The 25,289-nt window shown below is 35.5% G+C and overlaps 1 protein-coding gene across 13 annotated transcripts in view; it reads left to right on the top strand.

Annotated features, from left to right (window-relative positions):
* Positions 1 to 25,289, top strand: part of ATP2B2 (ATPase plasma membrane Ca2+ transporting 2) — a 432,794-nt gene that overhangs the window by 330,050 nt on the left and 77,455 nt on the right. For 8 of the 13 annotated variants that reach the window (XR_005827588.1, XR_005827589.1, XM_040592327.1 and 5 more), the window contains 6 exons: positions 6,979 to 7,104; positions 10,446 to 10,541; positions 16,801 to 16,842; positions 18,587 to 18,751; positions 20,992 to 21,206; positions 22,714 to 22,956. Coding sequence is in view for 11 of the 13 variants with exons in the window: in XM_040592327.1 (XP_040448261.1) it covers positions 6,979 to 7,104; positions 10,446 to 10,541; positions 16,801 to 16,842; positions 18,587 to 18,751; positions 20,992 to 21,206; positions 22,714 to 22,956 (887 nt within the window). In the remaining 2 variants the exon portion in view is untranslated. The remainder of the gene's footprint in view (positions 1 to 6,978; positions 7,105 to 10,445; positions 10,542 to 16,800; positions 16,843 to 18,586; positions 18,752 to 20,991; positions 21,207 to 22,713; positions 22,957 to 25,289) is intronic. The other 5 variants (XM_040592321.1, XM_040592324.1, XM_040592323.1 and 2 more) reach the window with 3 other exon arrangements.

Genomic DNA, 25,289 nt, shown 5'->3' with positions numbered 1-25,289 from the left:
GTACACCTGCCATTGCCACAGACTTCATGTTACAAAAGATGATCTAAATTTTTTTTTAACTTTAGGAAGCTTCAAGCATCTTTCTGCCTGAAACTGTGTATTTAAAATTCTTTTTTTCAAATGACACAAAAAAATCCTATCACTGCTGGGAATAAAATTGCAATAAAACATTTCTTTTGCTCTTTTAGGAAAAAAAAATCTTTTGGTTTCTTTAAAAATATTCTGGTTTTTATTTCTTAACTGTTTTTGCTGCAGTGTCCCTGCCAAATGTATGCCTTTTGCTGTTCGTACTGTAAACCACCAAGTTTTTCCAAGTTATAAATATCTGAAAAATGTGTTTGCATATGTTCAGTAGAGGCTAATAAAGATGTGGAGTAGCTGCAAACTCTGAAGGCTGCATTTGTGCAGAGAAACTACCATGAAGAGCTCAGCATTTGCAGGCAGCACACATATAGAAAGGCTGAATAGGGGACAGTGCCACTTTCTGAATTCTTGGTGTCCCTCTGGATCTTTGATGTACTGTAAGGTAACTTAAGGAAGTGTTATGACCTTCACAAGTAGTGTATGAAACTACTGACAGTTATTTTTGCTAGATTTACAATAATTTGATTTATCCTATAGTACAGATATTTAGGCTTGATTTGATTATAGATGAAGAATTCTGTTGGAGATGCTTTTCAGTGTGTAAGCAGGAGAAGTCGGCAGTGATGTGTTTGATCGAGGAATGGTAGCTCACTGCTGCTGTTTCTAACAAAATTTGTAATCCAGTGTTTTCCTTGAAATATTTGTGTATTTTTTTTCATTTCTTTTTTTCTTAGCTGTTAGTTGTAATGTTTTCTAAATAGAACTTTATAACTGCCAGAAAAATCTTTATATTAAAGAGATAGGTTTAATAGTACTTTCTTACAGAAACTTCTATCATGAAATATAGACTTCTATCAATTACAATATTCTGTTGTTGAATTCTAGGGTTTTTCTCATATGAGGTTTCCATTGATTCATGTACTCTCACATACTCCTGAATTGATTTAGAACTTTTCGAACACCCATAGATTTCAGTGGTGGCTGTTGGAAAATGTGAAGGTATTTCCCTGAAAAGCGTGGTGGGAAGAGAAAGGGAAGGCAGTCAAGTTAGGAGAAAAGACGTTTTTGTCTTGTTTCCCAAAACTCAGATTTCTTTGCTATAAGGAGAGAAATTTGTCTTTATCGGGTTTACCGCAGAGATAAATAGTTCATACTCTTTATTTTTCTAACTATGTCATCTCTATTGTGATTACAAATAAGGTGGAAAATTAATGTGGTATTTTAGCAAGCACTGAACGCACCACTGTTCCATACTTATAGTAATGACTTTTTACTTGTGCCGTGTTAGAAAATCCCTGAACTCTCTTTGCTCAGGAGCAGAGTTGATGATTTGAGATTACATCATGAAAAAGCTACCTTCTTCCTTAGATAAACTGCAAGGTTTAACCCCAGTGATGTGGGAGCTGACGTGCCCACTGGAAATTATTAGTAGTTCAAAAACCAAAACCTTGGAAACCGCCGTGTCTTTCAGGGTGGGTTTGACTGGCTTTACAAACTGAGTTCCTGTTGGATGTTAGCTGAGACCTTTAAAGAAAAAAAAACAACCAACCAAAACCCCCCAAAAAACTCAACGGCAACAACACCAAACAGACCTTAAATTTTATTTTCCTCTCATCTTTACAACTGAGGACATCAGTAAGGTGTCTCCAGGTAGGCTATTGGAATTTAGACAAATACTGTCAGGATGTTGTTTGCCGCTGTTCTCCCTTAAATATCTGCTGAAAATGAGGAAGAGTTCAGGTTTGACAGAGGAATAACTGGCAAAACGTGACATTTTAATTTCAGCCACAGTTTGTTTTGTGAGTCTAAATTTGGTGAAGGATAAACACCCTGCATCAGGAAGTACTGTTTTCACCATTGGCACCTGAAACAACATTTTTAATATTCAATCAGTTTCAATGACATAATTAAACTAAACGAGTTTCTGTGCTTAATGTCCTGTTTAATCACCCAGATAGTAATTTACTGTACTTGAGAAGCAATTCTAAGAGTTCAAGTGCTGACTAAACCAGATGGTTCATTTCCATCTGTATATAGCACATTTGGTACCACCTAGGAAGGTAGAAATCGAAATACAGGCTCTGATATACCTGAAACCAAACGAAGCAGCTTCTCTCCTATAGTTCCACTGTACTTCTTCCCAAAACATTTTCCTGCTTTTAGTTCATTAACAGAGATTCACATGCATGGTGTAGTGTAAGCCATTGCATCAAAAGATACCAGCTGAAACAAGACAGTGGTGACATTAAATTTCCTTGCCATGAGCATGGGCATGTATCAGCCAACAGACGCAGATGGCCTGGGTAACCAAACTGACTGCTACTCAGCTGGCTTGATGGACACTGATGTGCTTTTAAAGTTTTGTGTAGTTCAAAGTTCACAAAAATCCATTATTCCTAAATACAGAAGTTTTGAATATGACTCTGGCCTCAGTGTTGCATGCAGTGAAGTATTTGTATTTTGGGGTACCATGTAATATAATAATCAACATTGTATAAAATACCTTATTTGGCTTACCATTTAAAACTTTTTTTCAGGTATTTAGATGAATTTGATTATGGTATGCAAGAGTAACGCTCCCCTGGTGTAGTTCTCACTGAACTGAGACTGACAGAATGTTGCTTTATCCTAACCTAACTTTTACAAATGCATATTTCTGTCAATGCACCACCAGGATTATAAAAAAAAGAAACCAGAGCCTAATCAGGAATGAATAAACAAGAAATCTCTTGGTCATGGTGCTTAGTTAGATTTTTAAAATAAAAAGGAAGCTGGGACAAGTTGGGTCAGTTACTGCCTGGAGAAAAATAGTTCTATCTTAATTCCCTGCTGGAAAATACTGCAAGCTAGGCTTCTACCACAGCAGAAACATTCAGAACTGAGCAGCTAACTTCAAAAGTTCCAAATTATTTGGATATTTTGAAATTACTTGTAGATGAGCTTTTTCTTGAGAACTTTTTTTTCCATAGATCTGATGGTTGGTTCACTTTCTTAACTTCATTTATCTCTTAATAATTGCAGTGACTAAAGGAATTGTTTAGATATGCTGACAGAGAATTATTGTTCACCACAAGTTTTTTTAAAGTAGCAAAACAGTATTAAACCCCCAAACAGGCATGCTCTTGTTTCCTTTTCTTGTTTTTTTCAGCCCTAATTCCAAGCTCTTTCACCAGTATTTTATTTATTAAATTTATTAAATTATTAGATTTGGGTTTTTCTGAGCAGTCTCATTTTAGTTGCATTTTTGTATGAAAAGCATGTGCCGTAATAGGTTCCATATCTATCTAATCTGTTTATCTCTTTTCTTACTAAACTAGACTTCTTCCTTTTCTGTCCTGGAATATTCACCATTTATCAGCTTCAAATTAAATACTCAGCATGTGAAAAAAATTATTTTACTAATACTGAAAAATTAGTCTTCAGAGGGAAAAAATCAGTAGAATTGTTCAATGTGAAGTTGAAATACATGCTTTGTGTACAGATAAGTGAAAAGCATGCATTAATTCCAGAAATCCATTTATATAACAATCGAATGAATATAATTATAATGCCATTTAATTGACAGAGTTAGGTGGAAGAAGATTCAACTCTTTGGTTTCGCTTATATGCTGAAGAATTTTCCAGCAGTACTAGTGGACCATAATCTGATGATAAAGTGGTACATGCTCTTTTGTATGCACCTTGCACAGTTTTTAATTATGTTTCACTAGACTAATGTTAAGAAAAGGTTCAGAAAGGCATCTCAAGTTAAAGACGGTTTTGCCCTTTCCAGGTGTGCAGAGGTAGGCTTGAAACCTGGTGGGTGCATGTTTTCTTAAAGCTGGTTTTGAAACGTAGGTGTGTGTGCCGTTTTTTGGAGGATATTTCTACCCACCTTTGTAGTCCAATACAGAAAATTCCTTCAAAACAAAACATAGGAATGCTAAAAGCAGTTCTTAATAGAAATAACTTTTTAATGCTGTTACGTCTTAAAGGAGGTTCCTCTAAATTTCTGAGTTGTTTCAAACATGTTCTATTTTGTCTGAACCAGTACAGCCAAGTCTGCTCTGGTTTTTAAAGATCTTTTCTGTTCCTTTAGGCTTGAATGTAACTTATTTACTTGTTTTTTGTTGTTTGGTGATGGTCCTAATATGTGATGTTTTGTTCTATCATATGAAAACAAGCAAATTACTTTTTAAGGAATCAAATTTTATCTCAGAAAGTCATAGGAACAGTTCTCAATGCAATGAGGTCTGTTATTTGCTGCTTCTTTTTTTTAAAATACATCTAACAGTGCATTTTTGGTTTTATTTGGTTTATTTCTTCTGAAATTTTCTTAGTGTTCTGATGACATATTTATGCTCTTAAATTAGGATTAGTGTTGACAGATGTTCTCTCTGTTCTGTGTTTCTGTTTTCCATTTAAGAACATGAGAGATTTTGATTATTATAGAAAGATATTTTGATTATAAATAGATAGTTGCATTGCTTAGTATGTTATAGGACAGCAGATTTTTTAAAAAAAACGGGTTGCATGTATATGTGTGTATATATATATATATATGAAATATTGGTCTAGGTAATGACACAGGTCCATATATCTTTCCTTTTTTCAGCTTTTGAGATAACTCAATTAAATGAATATACGTACATGAGGATGAACCTGACAGAATGTGTTTTAAAAAAAGAGGGCAGACAGACTCTTTCCATGGCTACTCAGGTTTAGTAGATCTGAATGCCCAGTAAGATTCTCAGTAAAAAATTAATTATATTCCCCATTTGCTCAATGCAACAACCTCATAATTCAAATGGTGAAAAGCCATTGTGCTGGAGTTTACAGGAAGCTTGTTTGAAGACTTTTTTTCCTTTTTTTACTGTGGCTTCAGATTTACCCTGCTGTGGTACGTTTCAGAACTACTGGCATCGGCGAACGACTTCACTTTAGTTTTAAAACATTGAGTGACAGTTAATGATGGCAGTGGGTAAGTGGTAGGGGCAAGGTAGCTGAGAATAAGCATACCAGAATTTTTACCTCGTTAGCCACAGAATTGTTTTGGATAATTTAGTTAATGACTCTGTCTAATTCATATTGTTACAGAATGAATGAAACAGTATGTCTTAAGGAAGGGAAATGGAGAACCTTACATTTATGGCAAACTTGGTAACTGCAAAGCAGTACAGTGTAACTCGTGAAGTGGGGTGAGAATCTAAGGAACAATAGATTGGACCCCCACAAAGAATAGTAGTTTGTCACAAATTCTGCAGCTAAAGAATCTTAATCAAGAAATAGCTTCAGAAGAAGAGTAATAATTCTTTCCAAGCTTCCCCCTGCACCCGCCTCCCCCCCCAAGGAAAATGTAATTACTGGACTGTGTTCTGATTCCATCTGGTCTCATGTGTCATCCGTAGTTCACTTTGATGTATAAATACATTTGTCTTTTTTGTATAAAATGTTGTTTTGTTTTGGTGTGGTTTGTTTTTTTTTTTTTTTTTTTTTCTCAAGGCTAACAGTTTGTGTGTTACTGTCTATTTTCAGTTTCCAAACTCCATCCTTCTTCAAATACGGGAAAGAGTATCTGGGAAACCCCAAGCCCAGTAAACTTTCAATCCGAGCTTGCTCTGTCAGCTTTGTGTTCAGAAATGATTGCTTTTCCTCTGTGTTCTCACAGTGATTTACACTTAATAGGCATAATTTCTTCTCCTAAAGGATAAGATACAAATTCTGTTTCAGTGAAGAGCTGTATCTATCAGTAGTTTCTTGTCGTTATTTGTTTTGCATCTCTTTCATAGGAGCACTACTGATCTGCTTTATATTGTTGAATATTCTCTACCTACTAAGAATATCTCTCTTCAAACATTTTTCAATAATCTTTTTAGATTAAGACTTTGTCACCATATGAAATGACAAATCAGTCATGTGACACCATCCTGGGCGTATTTGTTCCTATGCTTCAATGACAGGTTTTTTTAATAAGCTTTCAGTAACTGGCCTTGCATATGTCATAACAATAGGTTGTTCTTCCATTTCAAACTTCTTTTAGATATAACCAGTGTGCAATTGTGTAGACTGATCTTTTGCAAATCCTCCAGTATAAAATTTTTTCCAAAATGTAAATATGAATACTTTTGATCATTTCTAGGAATCTATATTTGTATTTCCACAACTCACAGGAAAAGGTTTCTAAGAGGCTGTGATCTTAGATGCACCTAACATTTGTTTAATATAGGAATAAGAACTGTAAATAAACAATTTCTATACAATAAAGCATGCAATATTTCTCAGAGGGGATTTACTTAATATAAAGACAAAATTACCTAGTTAAACAAATGATCCTTGTTAGAAAATCTTAGCATATATTTTGATGTGTTTTAGAGTAATAGAAATCTCTCATATTGAATTTGTTTTCAAGTGTACATCAGATTCTTCTTGATATTTGGGAATCTCCTGATGTAATTAAACACCTCCTCGAAGATTTTTCTCTGTATTGATTTTTCAAATTTCAAGATGTGAAATTGTCTTCAAAAATATTTTTGTCTCTAAATCAGCCATAACTGAGAAAGATGAGAGAATTTGCACACATATTTTCACTTTAAGTAATAGTGTTCTATGAAGCTAAACTATTTTCTTCTAAGATTATTTAAACTTGGTTAGTGACAGTATTTCTTTTAAAAAGGGAATCTGATGTGTGTGGTTAATGGATGTGCAGCCTATGATATGCCGTTAAGCATCCATTCTTGGTTAAGAATAATATACAACAACAGGATTATTTTTGGTATGCATTTATATTGGCCTCAATATGGATTTTGAAAGTATAACAGATCTCTCTCAATACTATTGTAAAAATCTTGCATAAAATATTTAATGGCTGTTCTTTTTATTTTTTAGCTATATATAACTTATGTTGCATACTTTCAGGTACTCACGTCATGGAAGGCTCTGGGCGAATGCTTGTAACTGCTGTGGGTGTGAATTCTCAGACAGGCATCATCTTCACTCTGCTGGGTGCTGGAGGAGAAGAAGAAGAAAAGAAAGATAAGAAAGGTAAATTTCACAACACATGAGGATGCTCCGAAGAAAGCTCTTGGGCTTTTCTGTAGCCGGAGCTCTCCTCCATTCTTGACAAATAAATATGATTTTAAAAACTTCCTTTTCTGTATACATTTTTGTCATTACATGTCACACAGAAAAACAGCAAAAGCTGTTAGCCAATAAATACATTGGATAACAAGATGTTTTTCCAGTGTGAAATTGCAGAATCTCGGCACATAATTAAATGCAAGGGAATACATGGGCATACTCCCATTGTCGTGTCTTCTTTACATAAATCCATACTCACCTAAAATTTGCTAAGGTTTTGCTCTTGTGCATTTACGTCTATGTAATATTTTTTTCAGAGAGGGAAAAAAAAAAAAAAAAAAGCTTGGCCATGGAAATAGCGTCTTTCTTTGAGATTCAAAGATAAAGATAAGATGTGGCTTTTTGCTAGCCTAGTTGTTTAATGTCGTTGACTGACTTTAGGGACATTTTAATTTCTCGAGGTGTAAAGGTCAAACTGAGAATAGTAAAAATCAAGAAAGCAGCAGTAATTGTTCACAGAGAGTTTAACATTGTTGTCCTGTGTCAGTTAATGAAATGAAGAAGTCTCTTTAGACTTCAACTTATTATAATGTGGTGTCATAAGCAATTGCTAATTTATGGGTTGCACACTAAGCAGAAACATGATTTAGTGAGTGCCCTTTCCAGTTTCTGTTCAAACAGTCTTGTGAATTGTTCAAGTCTACTTTCAGAATTTTATTCCAAGTTTGTTCTAAAAATATTTATCATTCAGACATAATTAAGAGCCAATTAATGTGGGTTTTTTAGATATTTCATTTCTACTGTTTCTAATGGTTTTCATTAGTAATAATAAAGAGTAGTTACAGCTTTACCGAACATTTTAGTTGGTATCTGTCAGGCAGTGTGATTCCACCTTTTTTCATTTCCATCCTTTTAATTTGAAGCTGCGGATAAGAAGGCCAAATTCAAATTATTTACATGACCCACAATTTCCATTTCTGAATATGGTCAACCAGTGGTTGCAATTGACTCCATGTTTCTCTGAAGAAATCCCTTTTTTACTTGAGGAGAGAGTTTTATGCAATATTTACCATTTCATTTCTACCCAGGAATGCACCATACACGCTAGGCATGGCGAGGCCTAGGACCGTTAAGAGGAGAAAGACCAAAACTTCCAGAAGTAAATTTACTCTTTCATGTCAGGCTAGTTTTGAACAATATTTTAGAGTTTGGTCTGGGTGTTATGAAGGGAAAGACTCCTAGGCACAGACACCTTTCAAGATCAGGCAGCATCTGTTTTGATAGTGTCTAAGGATACTGTAGGTGAGAAGAGCAACTTTAGTACCTGTGAGAAGGTGACAGCTGTCTGCCCCGAGGCCCTCTGTTTAACTGGGTTGGCCCCCTCTGTGGATTGTCTTGGTCGGGGCACTGGTGATCCCAGTTTCCTTGTGGATAGCCTTGAAAGACAGGGACAGAGAAATTGGAGCTAGCAGAGTGGCGCACCGCACTGCGGTTGTAACCTGCTACCAGAGACAGAGATTCTTACAGAAGCATGGGAGAACTTTTTATGCAGACACTGAATCTAATTGGATATAGCTACAATACCAAGAAAATTCCTTCACATTTTCCAGTGTTGCTAGCAACTTTGTGCCACCGTGGAGGAGCACCTGGGCAGAGCTGGTTGCAACTGAGGCCCAAGTTCAAATACTGTCCTCTCGTATATAAACCCGCAATTTGCTGAAATCCTGCCAATCATAAATGGTTTTTTCAAGTCTTATGTGGGTGTATGCTTTTATCATTCATTAACGTTCTGTAAAAATCATCATACAGGTGTGAAACAGGAGGATGGACATCAGCTTCCAGGTAGAGTAAGAACTGTACCGCATCAAATGAAAGGATGAGGCTTTTAGCTGGCAAGCTTTGGTGCAAATCAGGGTTGAACTAATGATTCAAATAATTGTCTTTAAATCAGTCCAGTTAAATTAAAGAATAATTTCAAATCAACAGGATTGTTCATGGCAGTCTTTAAGTGTGCACGCATTGCTGGTGTTGCAAATCTTAATTTTAAGCTTGAATAATCAGTTATTCTCCAGAAATAAATGTCGATATACTAGATGTTGGAATGCATGATTTTCTGTTAGCCGTTCATGCTGTGCTGGCTAGTATGAGTATCCAAATGGAATAAAAATTAAACATGTGTAACCAAACCAGTTTAAGTTATTACCATCACAGTAATCAAATCTGCAATTGAATTTTTCATGAATGTAGACACACAGGGTGTGTTTTAAAATCCTGTATCCTGTTTATTTTCTTTTCCCAATTTACCATTAGTAAATAAAACAAGACTACTTTTCTGGAGTAACAAACCAGTACAGTGCAAAACAGTCACTATGGGTCAATACTGAAGAAGCTGAAGAGTCTCGATTATGATTCATTCATTATAGGACTTCTGTGTTCTGTTGTGAACATTTAACCAACAGAAACAAAACAAACCTGAACTCTAGTATTAAAAAAAACCCAAAAAAACCCATCTCTGAGTTTCTTACCTTCCCATTAGGAAAGCTTTCTTGACCAAGTTTTCTAATATGCCGATAATTGCTGAAAACAAAAACAGGATTTTCTCTTCTGATACTTTTTTAATTTCACCACAAAACATGCAGTTATGTAATGCCTATTATCTGGATTTAAAATAACTCATTATTCTGCTCAGGACTATATATGTCACTTCCACATGTAATACTGAAGAGTTTAACGTTTCTACTCAGATTGACGTACATATTAACTAGGTTATGGCTGGATATAGACTGAGCCCGGGTTAAACTGGGATATATCAGCAATAATACATTATAATATGCAACATTACATAAAGTACAAAATATGTAATGTTGTATATACTGTGTATTATGCTGCGTATTTTAAAATTATCCATGCATTGTATAAATTCATTAATTCAAGGGAAGTATTTCAACCGTTTTAATATTTACATAACATACTAAAGTAAAATAAATTACACATAGAAGGTCAAAGCAATGACTCTGAAGAGTCAGTTCTCACCAACTCTGTTAACTTTATTAAATGTCTTTCATATTTATTTATTATAATTATTATTGTTCCACGTATGAGTTTTTGTCTTCCTTTGTAACACCTTTGTAATGACATTTTGTTTTCAAAAGTTACGTGAATTAATTTAAAACAGATTGATTTTGGAGACAACAAAGCCATAGTGTTCCATAATTACTTTTTTTGGTTTGTTTTGTCACGTGCATTTGTTCATGTTGTTGCTATTATTATTATTATTTATTGTTTTTTTATCCATTATTGCTCAGTAGATTCTTCCCATCCCTCCTCCCACACTCCTTCAGCTACAGATGGTGCAACAGGTGCAAATGCCACTGGTAATGCAAATGCCAGCTTAGTCAATGGTACGTCAAGAACACCTAGCTCGTTTTATTTGATAGATACCTCTCCTGACTCTGTAAGATTCCCTCTTCCTTTTATGAACTGCACAGGTGTTGTATGTGCATGTGATTACCCTCTGAGAGATCCTACTCCATGAACTCTATAGTAGCCTATAAGAGATGCCACAAAGATGCTGCGACTGAATTACTTTATTCACACAGAATTAAACATGGGAGAAGAAGTAGGAATTATGATCTATTTGATATTAATTAAATCTGGAATTAAAAGGAACAGTTACGTAAGGCTAGTTTCAGAACTTTTGAGTCGCCTTTATGTGAAGCTTCATTACAGATCTCTTTACACTTTTGTTAGCATAGGTCTGAAGAGCAACAGCATGATAAATTGATATATCTTCTTTTCTTCCGATGCGGCACTCATAAGTATTCATGTAGTCTTCATGCAGTTCTGAGAAATAGTGCTGGGATCAGGAATCTGGCTCGCTTTCAAATAACAAAGCATTGGGAATAACTTTTGCTGCTGTGAGCATCTTTTTTCGAAGAGACTGACTGAAAAGTTATGTTTGTGGATATTTGTGTATGTTCTTAGATAATGATCATCTAATGAGCCTGCCTGTATTTACAAAAAGGAAAGAAAAAAAATTTACTGTAGTCAATTTTGACCGCCTCCTAGTACAGATTCTTGACCCCACTTCTTAGCATGCACATATTTCAGTATCTTTTCTAATAGTCTCATTCCAGTATTAAATGGGATGGGTCAGCATTAGTCTAGGCAGCAGCTGTATTTTTCTGATAATCAGATACATAAGTTTTTATTTGCCATAGAGACCTTTCTCTCTTTTACAGCACCAGTATATACTGGCAAAAATAATTCTTCTTTTCATTGGGTTGGTCAAAGGCATTTTTTTCCATGCAGGTCAGTAGTCGTTGCATTATGCATGTGAAACGAGTTTCTGACATAGCAGTATCAAGTACTAAACAAGTACTAAGATTTACTAATGTAATATCTTATTCAAAACAATGATTTAGGAAATCTTTGCGTTTATTTTAAAATAATTTTATTATAATTTTTAAAAAAGCCCATCTAACCAGATGTAAAACTTTACTCCTGCACATCCCAGGTTTGTAAGAACACTAGGATTTACAGTGCCCTACATCTCACTGCATGACAGGAACCTATACCATCATGGTTCCAGCACCCCAATTTCAGATTCCTTAGAGACCAAGAACCAGAAAATTAGTGACGAATATTTCATTCTCTGTTCTTTATGCTCTACAATTCTACCCTGTTGTGTGTAAAACAAATGTACGCATACAACAAAGTCTAACCAGATACCCTCCTTCAGTCCTGCTAGAGAGTGCAATATTACACTCTACGCTCAGTCTTGTGCGTTGCAGAGTACCAAGTTAAGCATCTGCTTAAGTGTTTTGATGGATGAAAACCACCACTTGGCAAGATGCAGAAATGAGTCCTAAGTTGTTTTAACCTCATCTCTCTGTTAGTGAGTTTTGGTTGCCTGGTAAATACCTGTTTAGCTTGGTCTTAGTGCCTGAAGTCAATAGGGAAATTAAGTTCCAAGGGATAATAAATTAGTGTCTTAAGTATGTGATTTTCTATCATCATCTCTCCCATCAGGAACAGTAGTTACTGTCCCTGTTTGTCTTGGAGTGGGGAGATACCTACCCGGTTCTCTTCAGTGCACACAGTGTAGAAGTCAGGGGTTTTGTGCAGCTGGATATGATTTGGCTTTTAACTGTTCCGAGGTGAGGCAGGTTAATGAATTCTGCAGAGCTTTGATCAACATGAGCAGGAGGTACTTTCCACAGTTCAACTTATCTGACATTGTGTTCGGAGGAGAACCGAGACTTGGCAAGTAGAGTTAGGTCGGAGTGCTTTGAAATTGTCTGGGAAATTGCCAAGGTCTGATTTCTGTTTATACTCTACATTTTTCTAGTTAGCAGTGGTGATGAGTTAAAGAATACTCAAAATATAGATACATTTTGGAGGGTAGGAGAGAAGGAAAAAAATAAGTTCTAAAGCAAGGAGACCAAGTTCATATAGATTTTTTTTCCATCTGGATGAAATGATCTTTTCCAACACTGCCTGGAAATTCTCCCTGAGATGTGGATGGAAACAAGCCTTTTTACCTAAAGTCTAATGCCTCTGTGTAGAAAATACCTTCACATAAGAAAAAAAAAAAAAATTATGTACTTGAATAAGTACTTAGCTCAGGAAATGCTATTGCTACTTGAAAATCAACACATTACCATTTCAGATAAAATGTTTTTGCTGTCTTAGTTGTCGATACACAGTTGACACAAAAAGATGTATTTTGTTTTCAGTCAGTGAGCTTATACTGATAAATTCATATAGGCTTGTGACACAGCCTGTTTGTTATCTGCTGTATGGAAGGAACTATTATAAATTCTGTTGGGTTCTAGTAGTTGAGATTAAAATACATGATTATTTAATAGTCTCTTTGTTAAAAATATAGACTGTGTGTTCAGTTTCTGAAAGGTTACAAGTTCAGGTTATAAGCAGATCAGAAAATTTTACAGAAAGGTAGGAATTCGTTCATGAAATTTATGTAATTTTGAAGTATTTTACTTAGAAAAGGTAAATTTCTCAAAAGAAAATATAGGAAGCCGCAATCACTCTTTACAGATTGTTTCCCCCAAATTTGATTTCCTTAGAGAAAGGAGTGCTTATCATTGTCCAGTAGAGCACTACCCCATTCTGAAATCAGGATTTCCATGTTGGGTTGTTGTTGGGAGGTGTTGGGTTTGGCATTTGGTACTAAGAGAATTTGATTTGTTACTTAAAAATACAGAAATACTGTATCAGACTCAGAAAACTGTTAATTCTGTCAGTTCTGGCATATGTAACACTATTGTTCAATTCTTGCAATGCAGTTTTTGGTTTTAATATATTTCAAAGTATTTTCTGAGTTTTAAGTGAATTTATTTAGTGAGTAGGTAGGAGAATTATCTAAAACTATCTATTTGATACAGTGGAATCAGATTTATTCTTTTGCAATTAACCTGTGTTTTACTAATGCATTGGCTCTGATATCACACTGCATGAAAGAATTCCTAATGATTAACTTCAGATATGATTGACGTCACTTTCTCCCCTATACATAGATTTGGAATGTGCATCTGTTCTGAAAAGCTGCAGGATATAACTGACTTGGCATGAAGAGGGCTATAACACATTTCTATTGCAAGATGAGACATTTCAGAAAATCAGTAGGGCATTTTATATTTTTTGCACCATCACAGCACATAAAAATATACCTTGGTTAGTTTCTTCCGCTTGTTCCAAGCAGTTCCTCCAATGTAGTAACAATTTCTAATGCCAGCAATAGCTCTTTGTTGCTGTGTCTCATTGACTCTTCCAAAAGGGCTGGGGGAGGTAAAGGGGAGTCTTGTCTTCGAAAGTTTATTTGGAGAAGTAAGGGTCTTTGGGAGTTAGAACTCTGGCAGTAATGGTGCCATGGGTACAATTCCAGAAGACAGAAGTTTCAGTAAGACAAAGGCAACATGCAAAACATTTTATGTCCAAATTCAAAACTTCAAAGCACCTGCAGAATACAAGTCATATTAGCAGGCTCTGTATGCTTTTCTAATCCTTCTTCATCCTGGCTTAGAAAAGTGCTATAAATAGATTAATTCTTCCAGATTTCAGTGCCCAAACACTGTTCCTTTTACTTAATTCCAAAAAGAAAAAAAAAGATCTGCAAAATTATATAAAATATATTTTTAAGAATTATATACAAAAATATTACCAAAATATTAGTAAATAGTCATCCTCTTTTAATGTTTCTAAACAATGCAGAAAGGTCAGAAAGATGGGCTGGTAATTCTGGTGCTCCCGCTAACTGGAAGGAGAAAGGATCTCTCAGCAGTAATGATTCAATCATCTGAATTTCTGTCTTAATTTCTTTCTTTGTTCATAATTTATAGCCAAATGCAGGCTTCAAATCATTTAGAACAAGAGGAAATAAATCCTTTACAGCATTCTTTTCTTTACCTAAATTACCTAAATCACCTATGCTTTGTTATTCTATCCCAATAATTGGAATATAAGTAGCTGTGATGACTTCCTCCTGCCCCGCCATTCCCCAAGAACCAAAATGCAGTAGCTGCTGAGGTTGAGAATGTATTTCTTAAATACCTATGTTTACATTGTTTTTAACGGCTGTCCATTTTGTGTACTGGTATTTTTAGGTAGCAAGGGTAAAATAATTGTTACTGTAATTATTTATGACAATTATGATAGCCCTATTAAATAGCAAATATATATCATAAAAATCATAAAGTTAACTACTTTGATTTACATAGAATAAACTGTATTTTCTGTTTGCCAGTTATGAAAGTCATGGGCTCGGGTTTGTTTTGTTGAGGGGCTGGGTTTTTTTTTTAAGTTGAAGAATCTTTAATTATACCGCTTTAAGGTTTTGAATTGTATTCTGAGAAAGGAACTATAGTGCAGGACGTAGAGCAGACTGCTCTAAATCGATGCTTTCCAGTTCTTAAGGAAGGCTTTATCCTCTAGACAGTAATCAGAATCTCTAGAGATGTTTTCTGTCTTCCACTAACTTTATTAAAAACTATTCCAAGAAAGCCAGCCATTAGGCAGATACCAAGTTCAACTGTGCACTGTATGCAAAAAAATTTAAGGAAATTCCACAATGAAAATGAACTTGGTTTTATTCAGGTTCATAGATTCATGTCCCATGGCAAATGTAAGTCTTTGGAAGACAGATACTGCCTTTTAAAAAGTCTTTATAGCCAAGGTGGGAATAGAGTTAGAAATAGGTGGTTGATGCCGAGTGGTTTACCCGAGCATACTTCAGCAGTCCAGCTGGGTACCGAGTTGGTTATATGTAGAGAGACATCCTTGCCTTTATGGAACGCTGTGCTTTTGAATTTCTCGGTGCCTGTTGCTTGTTAGGATGGGGTGAAATTTTACGGTGATGCATTTGTGACCGATTAGGCCATTTTTGCTCTGTGGAGAGGGAAGTTTTTTGTGATCTCCCAATTACTGTGAATACAAATACGTGAGAAATTCGTCTTAACTTTTCCATTTTGCTACTATTTATTCACAGCATAGAGTGAAAAAATTAATACGTATGTTAAGGCATAATTTCTGCTGGTTTATTGTGCACATCAGTACCAGCTGTATTATTGCAGAAAGTCAGAAGAGCAAGACTTAACTGCTATCACATTTTTAAGATAACTCTAATGATACATTTCTTATTACAATGTGTCAAAATTCCTGTAAAGGTGTTTTAACTTCTAATTTTCCTTAGCATTGTTTTTTAATTGTGCATTATACGTAACTACAAAAAGAGAATGTCATCCATTCTGAATTTTATATTTATAAAACTGAAGTAGTCTTTTCCATAAGATAAATTCATGTATCACTGTGAAAATTTTTAAGGGATCCCACCAAGAAATTCTGAATACATTTGAAAAAAATTACTGGTTATTCTGAATACCAGTTTTGTACACTCTAAATTGTATTCTGCCATTTTTATTTCCTACACATTTTCAGTTTAAGAAAAAAAACATACAAATTGGGACTTTGGTGTGGTAAGACTATATGTAGCTGAAGTAATAAATTGGAAACTACAGATGCACTTGGCAAATCTTCAGGACAAATCTGAACATAGAGTGATCACCTGACAGTTGTATTTACAGGACTAACTTGCTAAATAATACAAGCAAGTGAGAAAGATGTGATTTTAAAATCATATCTGATTTAAACTTCATTTATTTATATTTATTAACCTTATTATTTTTATTTTGTCTTAATTTAATAAAATACTGATTTTAATTCTGGAAAACAGTAAGAAAGCCATACTCTAGACTGGTGTGTGCCAAAATTATACCTCTGGGTTTTTTTAATTCCCAGCTCTCTGACATTTCAGTTCAGGAATATTATTCAAATTTTACTTCCTCTGTATTCTCTTTATTAGTTTCACCCTCTTAATTCATGCAAATTGCTCAAAAAAAAGGGCTGATATTTAGTATATTACATGTAACAACATTGAACTTGACTGCAGTTCCTTGAATGTGTCCAGCTAAGTTGTCCATGCTTCTAACTAAACGTGTAACAATGGCTACTGATCATAAATAAGTATCTGCAACATGCTCATTACTTTTGTCTGCCCTTTTTATTTAAATTCCCATTTTCGTGTTTTGTCTTGGGTGAAAATTGTTTACTGTCTGTTGTCTGTTGAAATTTTTCATCATATAGGCAAAATGCAGGATGGGAATATGGAGAACAGCCAGAACAAAGGTAATCTTCTTTCATATTAAGGAGGTTGTGGATTTTTTTTTTTAGCATGTAGTTATAAATTTTGTTTAAAAATAAAATGAAAATTAGTGATTTGTGCTGGTGTGTAAAAATTGTCCTATTTTCAAACAGAACATTAAAAAAACTCAAACAAACAAACCCACCAAAAAAACCCTACCAAGAGTTTTTTTGTAAAAAAAAAAAAAAGAAAAAATTACAACATTTTGATATATCAGATGTTTAGGATAGGAGAAGATTAATATTTTTAATAAGCCATTTATAGATGATACTTTCATGTCACAAAGCTCATTGGAATTCATTTTTTTTGTGCAAGTTATGTATTGTTAGTGAATTTCCAGCCCTGTTTTTGATATGTCTCATCGTTTTTGGTGTTTAATGGCGTTGTACAGACATATTTTCTTTTGCAGGGAGAACTTAGAGTAATAGCAAAAGGAAACTTTAAAGCCAAGCGGTTATTTAGCAATATAAAAACATATGAGAATAAATAGCAGGAAGAGTAAGGGTCTTAGGAGTGTCTTAGGTAATGTACAATCTCAGAAAGAAGTTGAAACAAATATTTCGCTTTTGCTGAAGCAACGTCATGGTTCCCTTTTTATTATATGAGACACAGCTATCATGATTTCTTTAGGGTGTGCCAAATAAGTAAATTAAACTATAACTTTATCTTGTCAGATAATAGTAAAGATTGCAAAAGTATTGGATCAGAAACTGAATAAACTCAGTGGTTAATGGTACAAAAATATTAAACAGAATGATATTAAATGGATAAGTTTTAAGGTTACAGAGACAAATTAGATTTCCGGGTCAAATAAGCTTGGTTTTGTACAATCTGTTCACGAATGTCAAAGCAAAGCTGTTTCATCTCATTCTATTTAATTTACTTATGCCTGTGTTCAATACAAAACAGACACATACACATATATAAACTGGAATGTCATTGCTTTTAAAAAACATGTCTTTCTCCTTGGTACTAAAATAGTTTCCTTACATCAGCATTAGCGTTCTTTCCAGAAAGGATGGTTTAGCCTTTAAATTTTGTGTGCTTTATATGGGAGAACGATGACGATATCACCGTCAGCCCATGGTTAAGTTACTTGAACACTGAATGCTAAGGAAACTTTTTAAGCCTGGTATTATCTAGAATAGTGGCTTGCAGAGTGTGGTCCGCGGGTCACGGCGGTGCCCATGCAGTCAAGAGAAGTGGTGCATGGATCACCTGTGGAACCACATTACCTTTAAAATGTTTTCATTAAAAGTATGATTATAAGGGTGCGCTGTAGTCTACAAGACATACCAAAATTTAGAGGAATACAGACTATTTGCCAAAGCATTTGAGAGCTGCTATTCTAGGAAATCCTGCAGTACTGATGTGCTGTTACTTGCCAAGTAATTTGCAAGACATTCAGTTATATATGTGTGTATAATATAGGCTGTCATTGTTGGTTAAATAAATAAAAATAAATGGGTTTCATGGTACTTGACAAACGGTGCATATATGCACGTGGGTATGCTGGTACACCTGTGCTCCTGCAGAACCCCACTGGGTCTCAGAGGGGCATCTGTCTGCCATGGGAGCGAAGTGTAATTCTGCACGTAGTTACAATCATCTGTGTTGCAATCAGCCCCCTGCAACGGGCCTTGCTGGTTGGATTCAGTAAGTATCAACACTAAGGTAAAAAGAATGAAGAATGGTTTTGGAGTAACGGTTTTGTTCTGCATTTATTAGCCAAGCAGCAGGATGGGGCTGCTGCCATGGAGATGCAGCCACTGAAGAGTGCAGAAGGGGGAGAAGGAGATGACAAAGACAAGAAGAAATCCAATATGCACAAGAAAGAAAAATCCGTTCTTCAGGGAAAGCTGACCAAGCTGGCAGTCCAGATAGGCAAAGCAGGTACGACTGGATAACTGACCAAGTAAGCAGTGTGTTATACTAGCAACAAAGGGTCTTAAAGCAAATTATTCTTGAAAGAGGTAGGCATTTTTTACTATAGTATTTAGAAACAGGTCATCGTAATATTGTTCTAAGGATAGTGTGTGGTGCTGAAGATCTTCTATTCTTTTAAAACTTAGCTTTGACTGTCAAGAAACTGGAAGCTTTGGGCAACTTGAATTACATTGAATATTTGAATTACAATGAAATGTAGCTTTTCTCATAGTTATTATTCCCAAGTGCAGTAATTACATATTTAATTTCCTCTCCCCTTAGAACTTCTGAGTACACAGTTTCAGAGTCTCTGATATCATATCAAAATATCATTCACACAGTATTTCCCTCTTACGGATTCTGAAATCATTCTGTTCTCTCTTAATATCCATGTTCCTGCCTTCTACTCAAACATGACACATCTGTTGACTCTTGTACCCAGTACCATCTGGGCCCTACTGTTATAAGTAACACTTCTTCTCCAGCACGTAGGTAGAAAGTGAAAATCTTTCTAATGGCATAATGTTCATTAGGTTCATTTTTCTAGTGGTATTAGAGACCCTGATCTCTACCCAGATCCTTGGCTGAGGGCCTACAACAAATTCCTAACTTCACCTCTGTTCAATCTCATTTATACTTCTTCAGCAGTCTTGATTTTCATCTCTGCTATTCCTTCTCATTCCTTTTTAAGTTCATTACACATAGTTGGTCACATAACCCCATGATGCCACCTCTGTCTCTTTGCCTGAGCAATGCATGACTCTGGACCTGTGGGTGTCATCTCTAATATCCAATTTCATGCTTTGCCCAGTTTCATATTCCGCAAGCTTCTCTGCTTTGTTGCTAGTTGTACAACAGTATGCATTGATATAAATCCACTTCATTTCTTATGATCATTAATTTCTTAGATTACGTACCTTCCTACATTGCCTTCTGATTATTACTCTCTTGGGTATTTCGGCAGGCATGTGAATGTCACTTTTAAAGTAGTTGTATAGGGAAATCTAACCATAATGTGGCAATTAATACGAATTGAATTAATTAATCATTTCCTCATTTGGTTTTTGTTTGTCATTGGGCTATCTACAGGGATGTCTTGCATTGTCACGAGTATTTGCCTGTATGATATTTTAATGGGTTTTCCTTTATCCTCTGGCATGTAGCGATCTCCCTGACTCATCTGCTTCCTGTCAACCTAGCATCCTTCAGCGTACCAATTTTTTTCAAACTTCAGTCAAGACATGAAACTCACAGCATTCTCCTGTATGATCTCATTACAGAGAAATTAATTTATTCTGAAATGCAGGCTTAACTGCTTCACAAAAACCTGCCACAGAGCAGCAGTTGCAGCAAGGCAAAAGAGATGTTCTAATGGAGTTTTTATTTGCATACGCAAATCAAGGAGGAGAAGTGCTATTTTAGCAAAGTTTGTGTCATTGGGAGAGCATATTAAGACCTTGGGATCTTTTGTGAATTTTGTGAAATACTTGTTAATGTCTCTTGTGCTATCCTGCCAGTGTTATACCCCTTTTGAGCCTCTCTTCATAAAAATACACACTGTTTGCATATGTCCCTTTGAAAAGGGAAACCTTGGCAACACCAGTATTTATCACATTTTTAAGAAAAACAGTTAAAAACTGTTATGTGGATGATTCTGCAGTATATTGCCTCATTGTATTCAGCAAAACACATCAGCAGGGCTTTTCTAAAATGTTTCATACAGCAACATAAACTACAGGAGACTTTCCAAGACTCTTAAGATAAGCTTATTTAAAAGAACGATGAGTGTTTGAATATGGATAGACTAGTAATTTGTAAAAGGTGGAGGTTGAAAGGACAAATAAACATCGTACCAGGCAAAGTAATGTACTAAATTGAAAAAACAGCTTAGGCAACAGCAGAACTCCTGTTGAACTAGACTGACTGAGGAGTTTTAAAGGCAGCAGTAAGATGGTGCTTAAAAATTAATGCAGTATGATTCAGCTGTTCTGTAGAATTCAGTGTTTCCTTATTCACTGGAATGTATGGCTGTGTATGTACTATAGTAGTGTTTTTTCAACATTGTAAAACTTACCATCATTGGTACTGGTGAAAAGTGTCATGTAGCATAAGAAAATAATTTCATATCAAATTGAAGTGTAGATTTCTAAATGCACATGATTTTAATTGTGTTTTGTTTTGTAGTAATTGATTATTTCTGTTTTCAGGTTTGGTGATGTCTGCAATCACTGTAATAATTTTGGTACTATATTTTGCCATTGACACATTTGTGGTCAACAAGAAACAGTGGGTGCCTGAGTGCACTCCTGTCTATGTTCAGTATTTTGTTAAATTCTTCATTATTGGTGTTACTGTACTTGTGGTTGCTGTTCCCGAGGGACTTCCACTTGCTGTCACTATTTCTCTGGCTTATTCTGTAAAGGTAAGAAGCATTAAAAATAATTATGGGAGAAAAATGCTGTTCAGTTGAGTTTACTAGTGAGTTAGTCTGCAGGTTTTATCAGGTGTGATGAAAATTGGCTTGTAAATGAATGGGCTCAAAATGTAATGAGAGTGAAATTTCTTTAAAGTGAAACTTTGCTTTATACTGAAAGTATTTTTGACAAAAATGCAGATACATATTATTTTAAAACTACACACTGCAGGAATATTAAACAGTAGTTTGCAAGGTTACCAGGAATGCACTGAGCAGAATTTACTAAGAAGAGTCCAGTCTTTCGATACACAATAACTTTGTCTTCAGATTTTCTTTGCAATAATACAAAGTTTTGACAAGGATTGGAAGTCTTCAAGAACACTTTTCAAAGAAATTGAAGTTTCACTGGAGATTTTGTGTACTTTTCTTATGTGCAGTTACATTTCTTTGTAGCCAAGGTAAATGATTCTATGAGGAAATTAAAGAGGATTGAAATCTTGGACTTCTGATTCACTCCATCACCTATCTAGGAGTTTTCTCAGATTTTTTGGCAATTTGGTCAGATGGGCCTTATTTAAACATTCTGGGAATCTTAGATGAAGATTTTGTAATAGTTATTTTAATTTAGTATGTAAACAAATGAACATATGAAAATTAGAATGGGATAGCTTGTTTTTTATGTAGACAAACATCATTACTATCAGGGAAAAAAAGCACATCTCAAGCCTGGTGTTTTGCTAATAAAGACTTTAGCTGCTTTTAAAAGGTTTTCCCATTCTCCTTATGTCTTTCATCCAACACACGCAGTACATACATGTGTATCTATATCTGCAGTATCAAACTGCAACACAGCTTTGTGTACAACTGGTGATATCGTGCTCCATGGCTATAAGATGTTGTCTGCCAGCAAGGGTCAGGTAATTAGGCACAGAGTTTTTTAAATACTGAGAACATAACCAAGGGTAACATGTATTTCCAGGTTGACTGTGAAAAAGATGTACTGTGGAATGGAGTACTCTAAAATGGTAGATTTTGTGGGGATGTAGGGTGGGGATTTGGTTCTTTCGTTGTTGTTTGGTGGGGGGTTTTTATTTGTTTGTAATTTTCTTTATTTTTTTCCCAAAATGTATAGTCCCTCTGCATGCAGCTAGATAACATCAAGGCAATGGAAATAGTATTAAAAAAAAAAGTCTAATATTTACTATAATGATACTAATTAAAAAAAATTGTTATCTTCAGTTTCTTTAGCTGTTCTAGCTGTTCTTTAAAATGTATATATACTGCAAAAATTAATGGAACTATATTTGTTTCTCAAAGGCAAAATTAATTCAGGGATAGGCACTGATGGTTACCTATAACTAGAGCCTGGCTTATTGGCCCCGATAAAGTTCTACTTTAGTGTGCATTATGTTCTCACGAGCAAGACTACATACATGCTTTTTTGCTTTTTGTAACCGACATTAGAAATCTGTCAAAGCAAATCCTGAAGGTTTTTTGTTTTGCTTTTTCTCAGAAAATGATGAAGGATAACAATCTGGTCCGCCACTTAGATGCATGTGAAACTATGGGTAACGCTACAGCCATCTGCTCTGACAAAACAGGGACACTGACAACCAACCGGATGACGGTCGTCCAAGCCTACGTTGGTGATGTCCACTACAAAGAGATCCCAGACCCCGATTCTTTACCCGCCAAAACCCTTGATCTGCTGGTTAACGCAATTGCTATCAACAGTGCTTATACTACAAAAATTCTGGTAAGCAGGCTTTTGCTGTCAGTAAAATGAAACATAGCAGAAGCAGTAGTAACTTTTTTAAGCAATGTTAATTCCTTAACATGCTGTTGTTGATATGAAGCTTTAAATACTGTTGAGATTCTCAAAATGAGAACAGGTACTGTAAAAAAATATATATTTTATGTTTTAAGGATAGGGACATACTTCTATTTACAAGACCATGCTACATTTAAAAACTCCTGCTGTTGTTACATTGGGAGGGCCCAGATCTGGTGCAGGTAAATTTGCTAACAACTAGTTTTCTCTGAAATTTTGTATGTGTAAAGTTTTTTTTTGTGTGTCTGAGAACTTTCAATTAATTCTCAAATAGGACAAATTGGATTAGTTAAGTCAGTGAGGTTAATGATCTTTATTCATTCTGGTTTCAAGTGAATTATATCCAGAAGTATTTTATTCAGTCTGTAAAGGAGGGCAAAATGGAAATAATCCTGTTTGCTTGTGGCATTAGACGCTTCAGTGCAGAGCTAATTAAGAGGCTGAAAACTTTTGCAATTCCAATAGATTTGTTCTTTGAAAGGTCAAGCTTAATCTTAATATTGCAGAACAAATACAGTTTTTTCAGCTTATGAATTTATATATTGTTCTTTTTATAGCTCTGTGCTGAGCTGCGTAATATGGTCTTGCAAGCACTTCATGTTTGTTTTAAAAGCAGTCTTAAAATACAATCACAGAGGACAGTTGGTGAAATACTACTGAGACCTGGACCATGTATTTCCATTAATTCTTGCTATGTAAATATCTGGATATTAGTAACAATTGACACTTGGAAGAAGAGCATTTAGAGAAACCTGATGCAGATACACAAAGTGTGTGGGTACCAAAGGTGTTTTTGAAGGGAATGCTCCTGAGAATTGTTTATCCAGGGTTAGCATCTGAACTCAAGCCACAGCTTGGCACCCGTCAGACAGTCATCTGTGCTGTGATACACTCACTCTTCTGCTCTCACACCAGCCTCTGGGGCAGCTTGAGGCTACATCAAGAGCTGACATGGAATCACGCAAACACTCCATCAGCTCTGAAAGATCCCGTTTGTTGCCACCTTTCACCTGAAATCAGCCAGCAGTGTAAGTGCACCTCTTCTGTTGCACTGCAGAGGCCAGTACCTTTACTCAGCTGAGGCTGGAGGCAGCCCTGTTGACTTAGAACTCAGCTCCGAGAAGCAGAGCTCCCCCAGCTGCGAGCATCCAGCTAGCGGCACTGCTTCCCAGCTGATTCCTGGATCTTGCTCTGTCCTTTTCCTATCATCTGTCCAGGTCAAAATCAACCAGCTTAGCTGAAATGAAAGACGAGCCTTCCATTCTCAGGTGTTTTGGGGTAAATGCTGCGTACTGGCTCAATGTGGATAATTTATGGCAGTGGCTTTTTGGATTCTGATTTGCGCCTTTGTAAATAAGCCAGAATATTTTACTATTGGCTGGATAAATCGTGCTTCCACAAATAGGTATAACTTGGTTGTTGTGGAAAGGAACATACATCTTAGTTATTTTAATATTGTTACAGCTTATGTAAGGTCAGGTACTTCTTTCTGTAGAAAAAGAAATAGAATCAAACTCATCCTTAACACACAGGCTGGGATTAAGTGAAGGCAATAGACCCAAACTGGGATGAAGGATAATAGGTAGCTACATGAACCGGTGTTTGTATAACCGCTACAGTAGTAATGCTAGTCACCAGCATCAGTCCTAGCTGTCACTATGGGGCTTGAGAGAACGTTACCAATGTTGGCAGAATTTTCCTCATTCCTAAAACACAGCAAGGCAGCCGGCAGGCAGGCTAGTGGTAGTTAAGTCAGGTGTGACTGGCAGAGCAAGCCTCTGCGTCAGCTGTGCTTCATTTGTTTTATGTTGTGCTGCTCATTCTGAATGCTTGAGATCAAACACAGTAACAAAGTGTTTCTGCTCATTTTCTGTACCAATTTGTCCTCTCTGAATCTCAGAGTAGAATTAGGTTTCTGAGCAAGGCATGGGAATGCATCACACTTTCCAGAGTAATGCATCTGTAATATTAAGTTTAATGTTCTGTTTTTCTCCTTTGGTAATAGTTAAATTTGACGGAAAAAATTCTGGTCAGTAGCAGTTCTGAATTTTCACTTTGGTCTCAATTTTATTTTGAATTTATTTTTTATTTTTATTCTGGCTTGACTTCATTGCTTCTTGTTGAAATTACTTATGTGCGCCTATTAAAAAGAGTCAGTATTTCACCATTTCAGTTCTCCTTTAGCTTTGCACAGAAACTGATTCTCTGTTAAATTGATAAATGGGTGAAATCCTCTGGAAATCACGTTTGTGCTGAAT

The sequence above is a fragment of the Falco naumanni genome, chromosome 4 (genome assembly GCF_017639655.2).
Source record: "Falco naumanni isolate bFalNau1 chromosome 4, bFalNau1.pat, whole genome shotgun sequence".
Classification (NCBI taxonomy): Eukaryota; Metazoa; Chordata; class Aves; order Falconiformes; family Falconidae; genus Falco; species Falco naumanni.
Note: the sequence above shows the minus strand (reverse complement) of the source record. Positions and strands in the feature narration are given on the sequence as shown.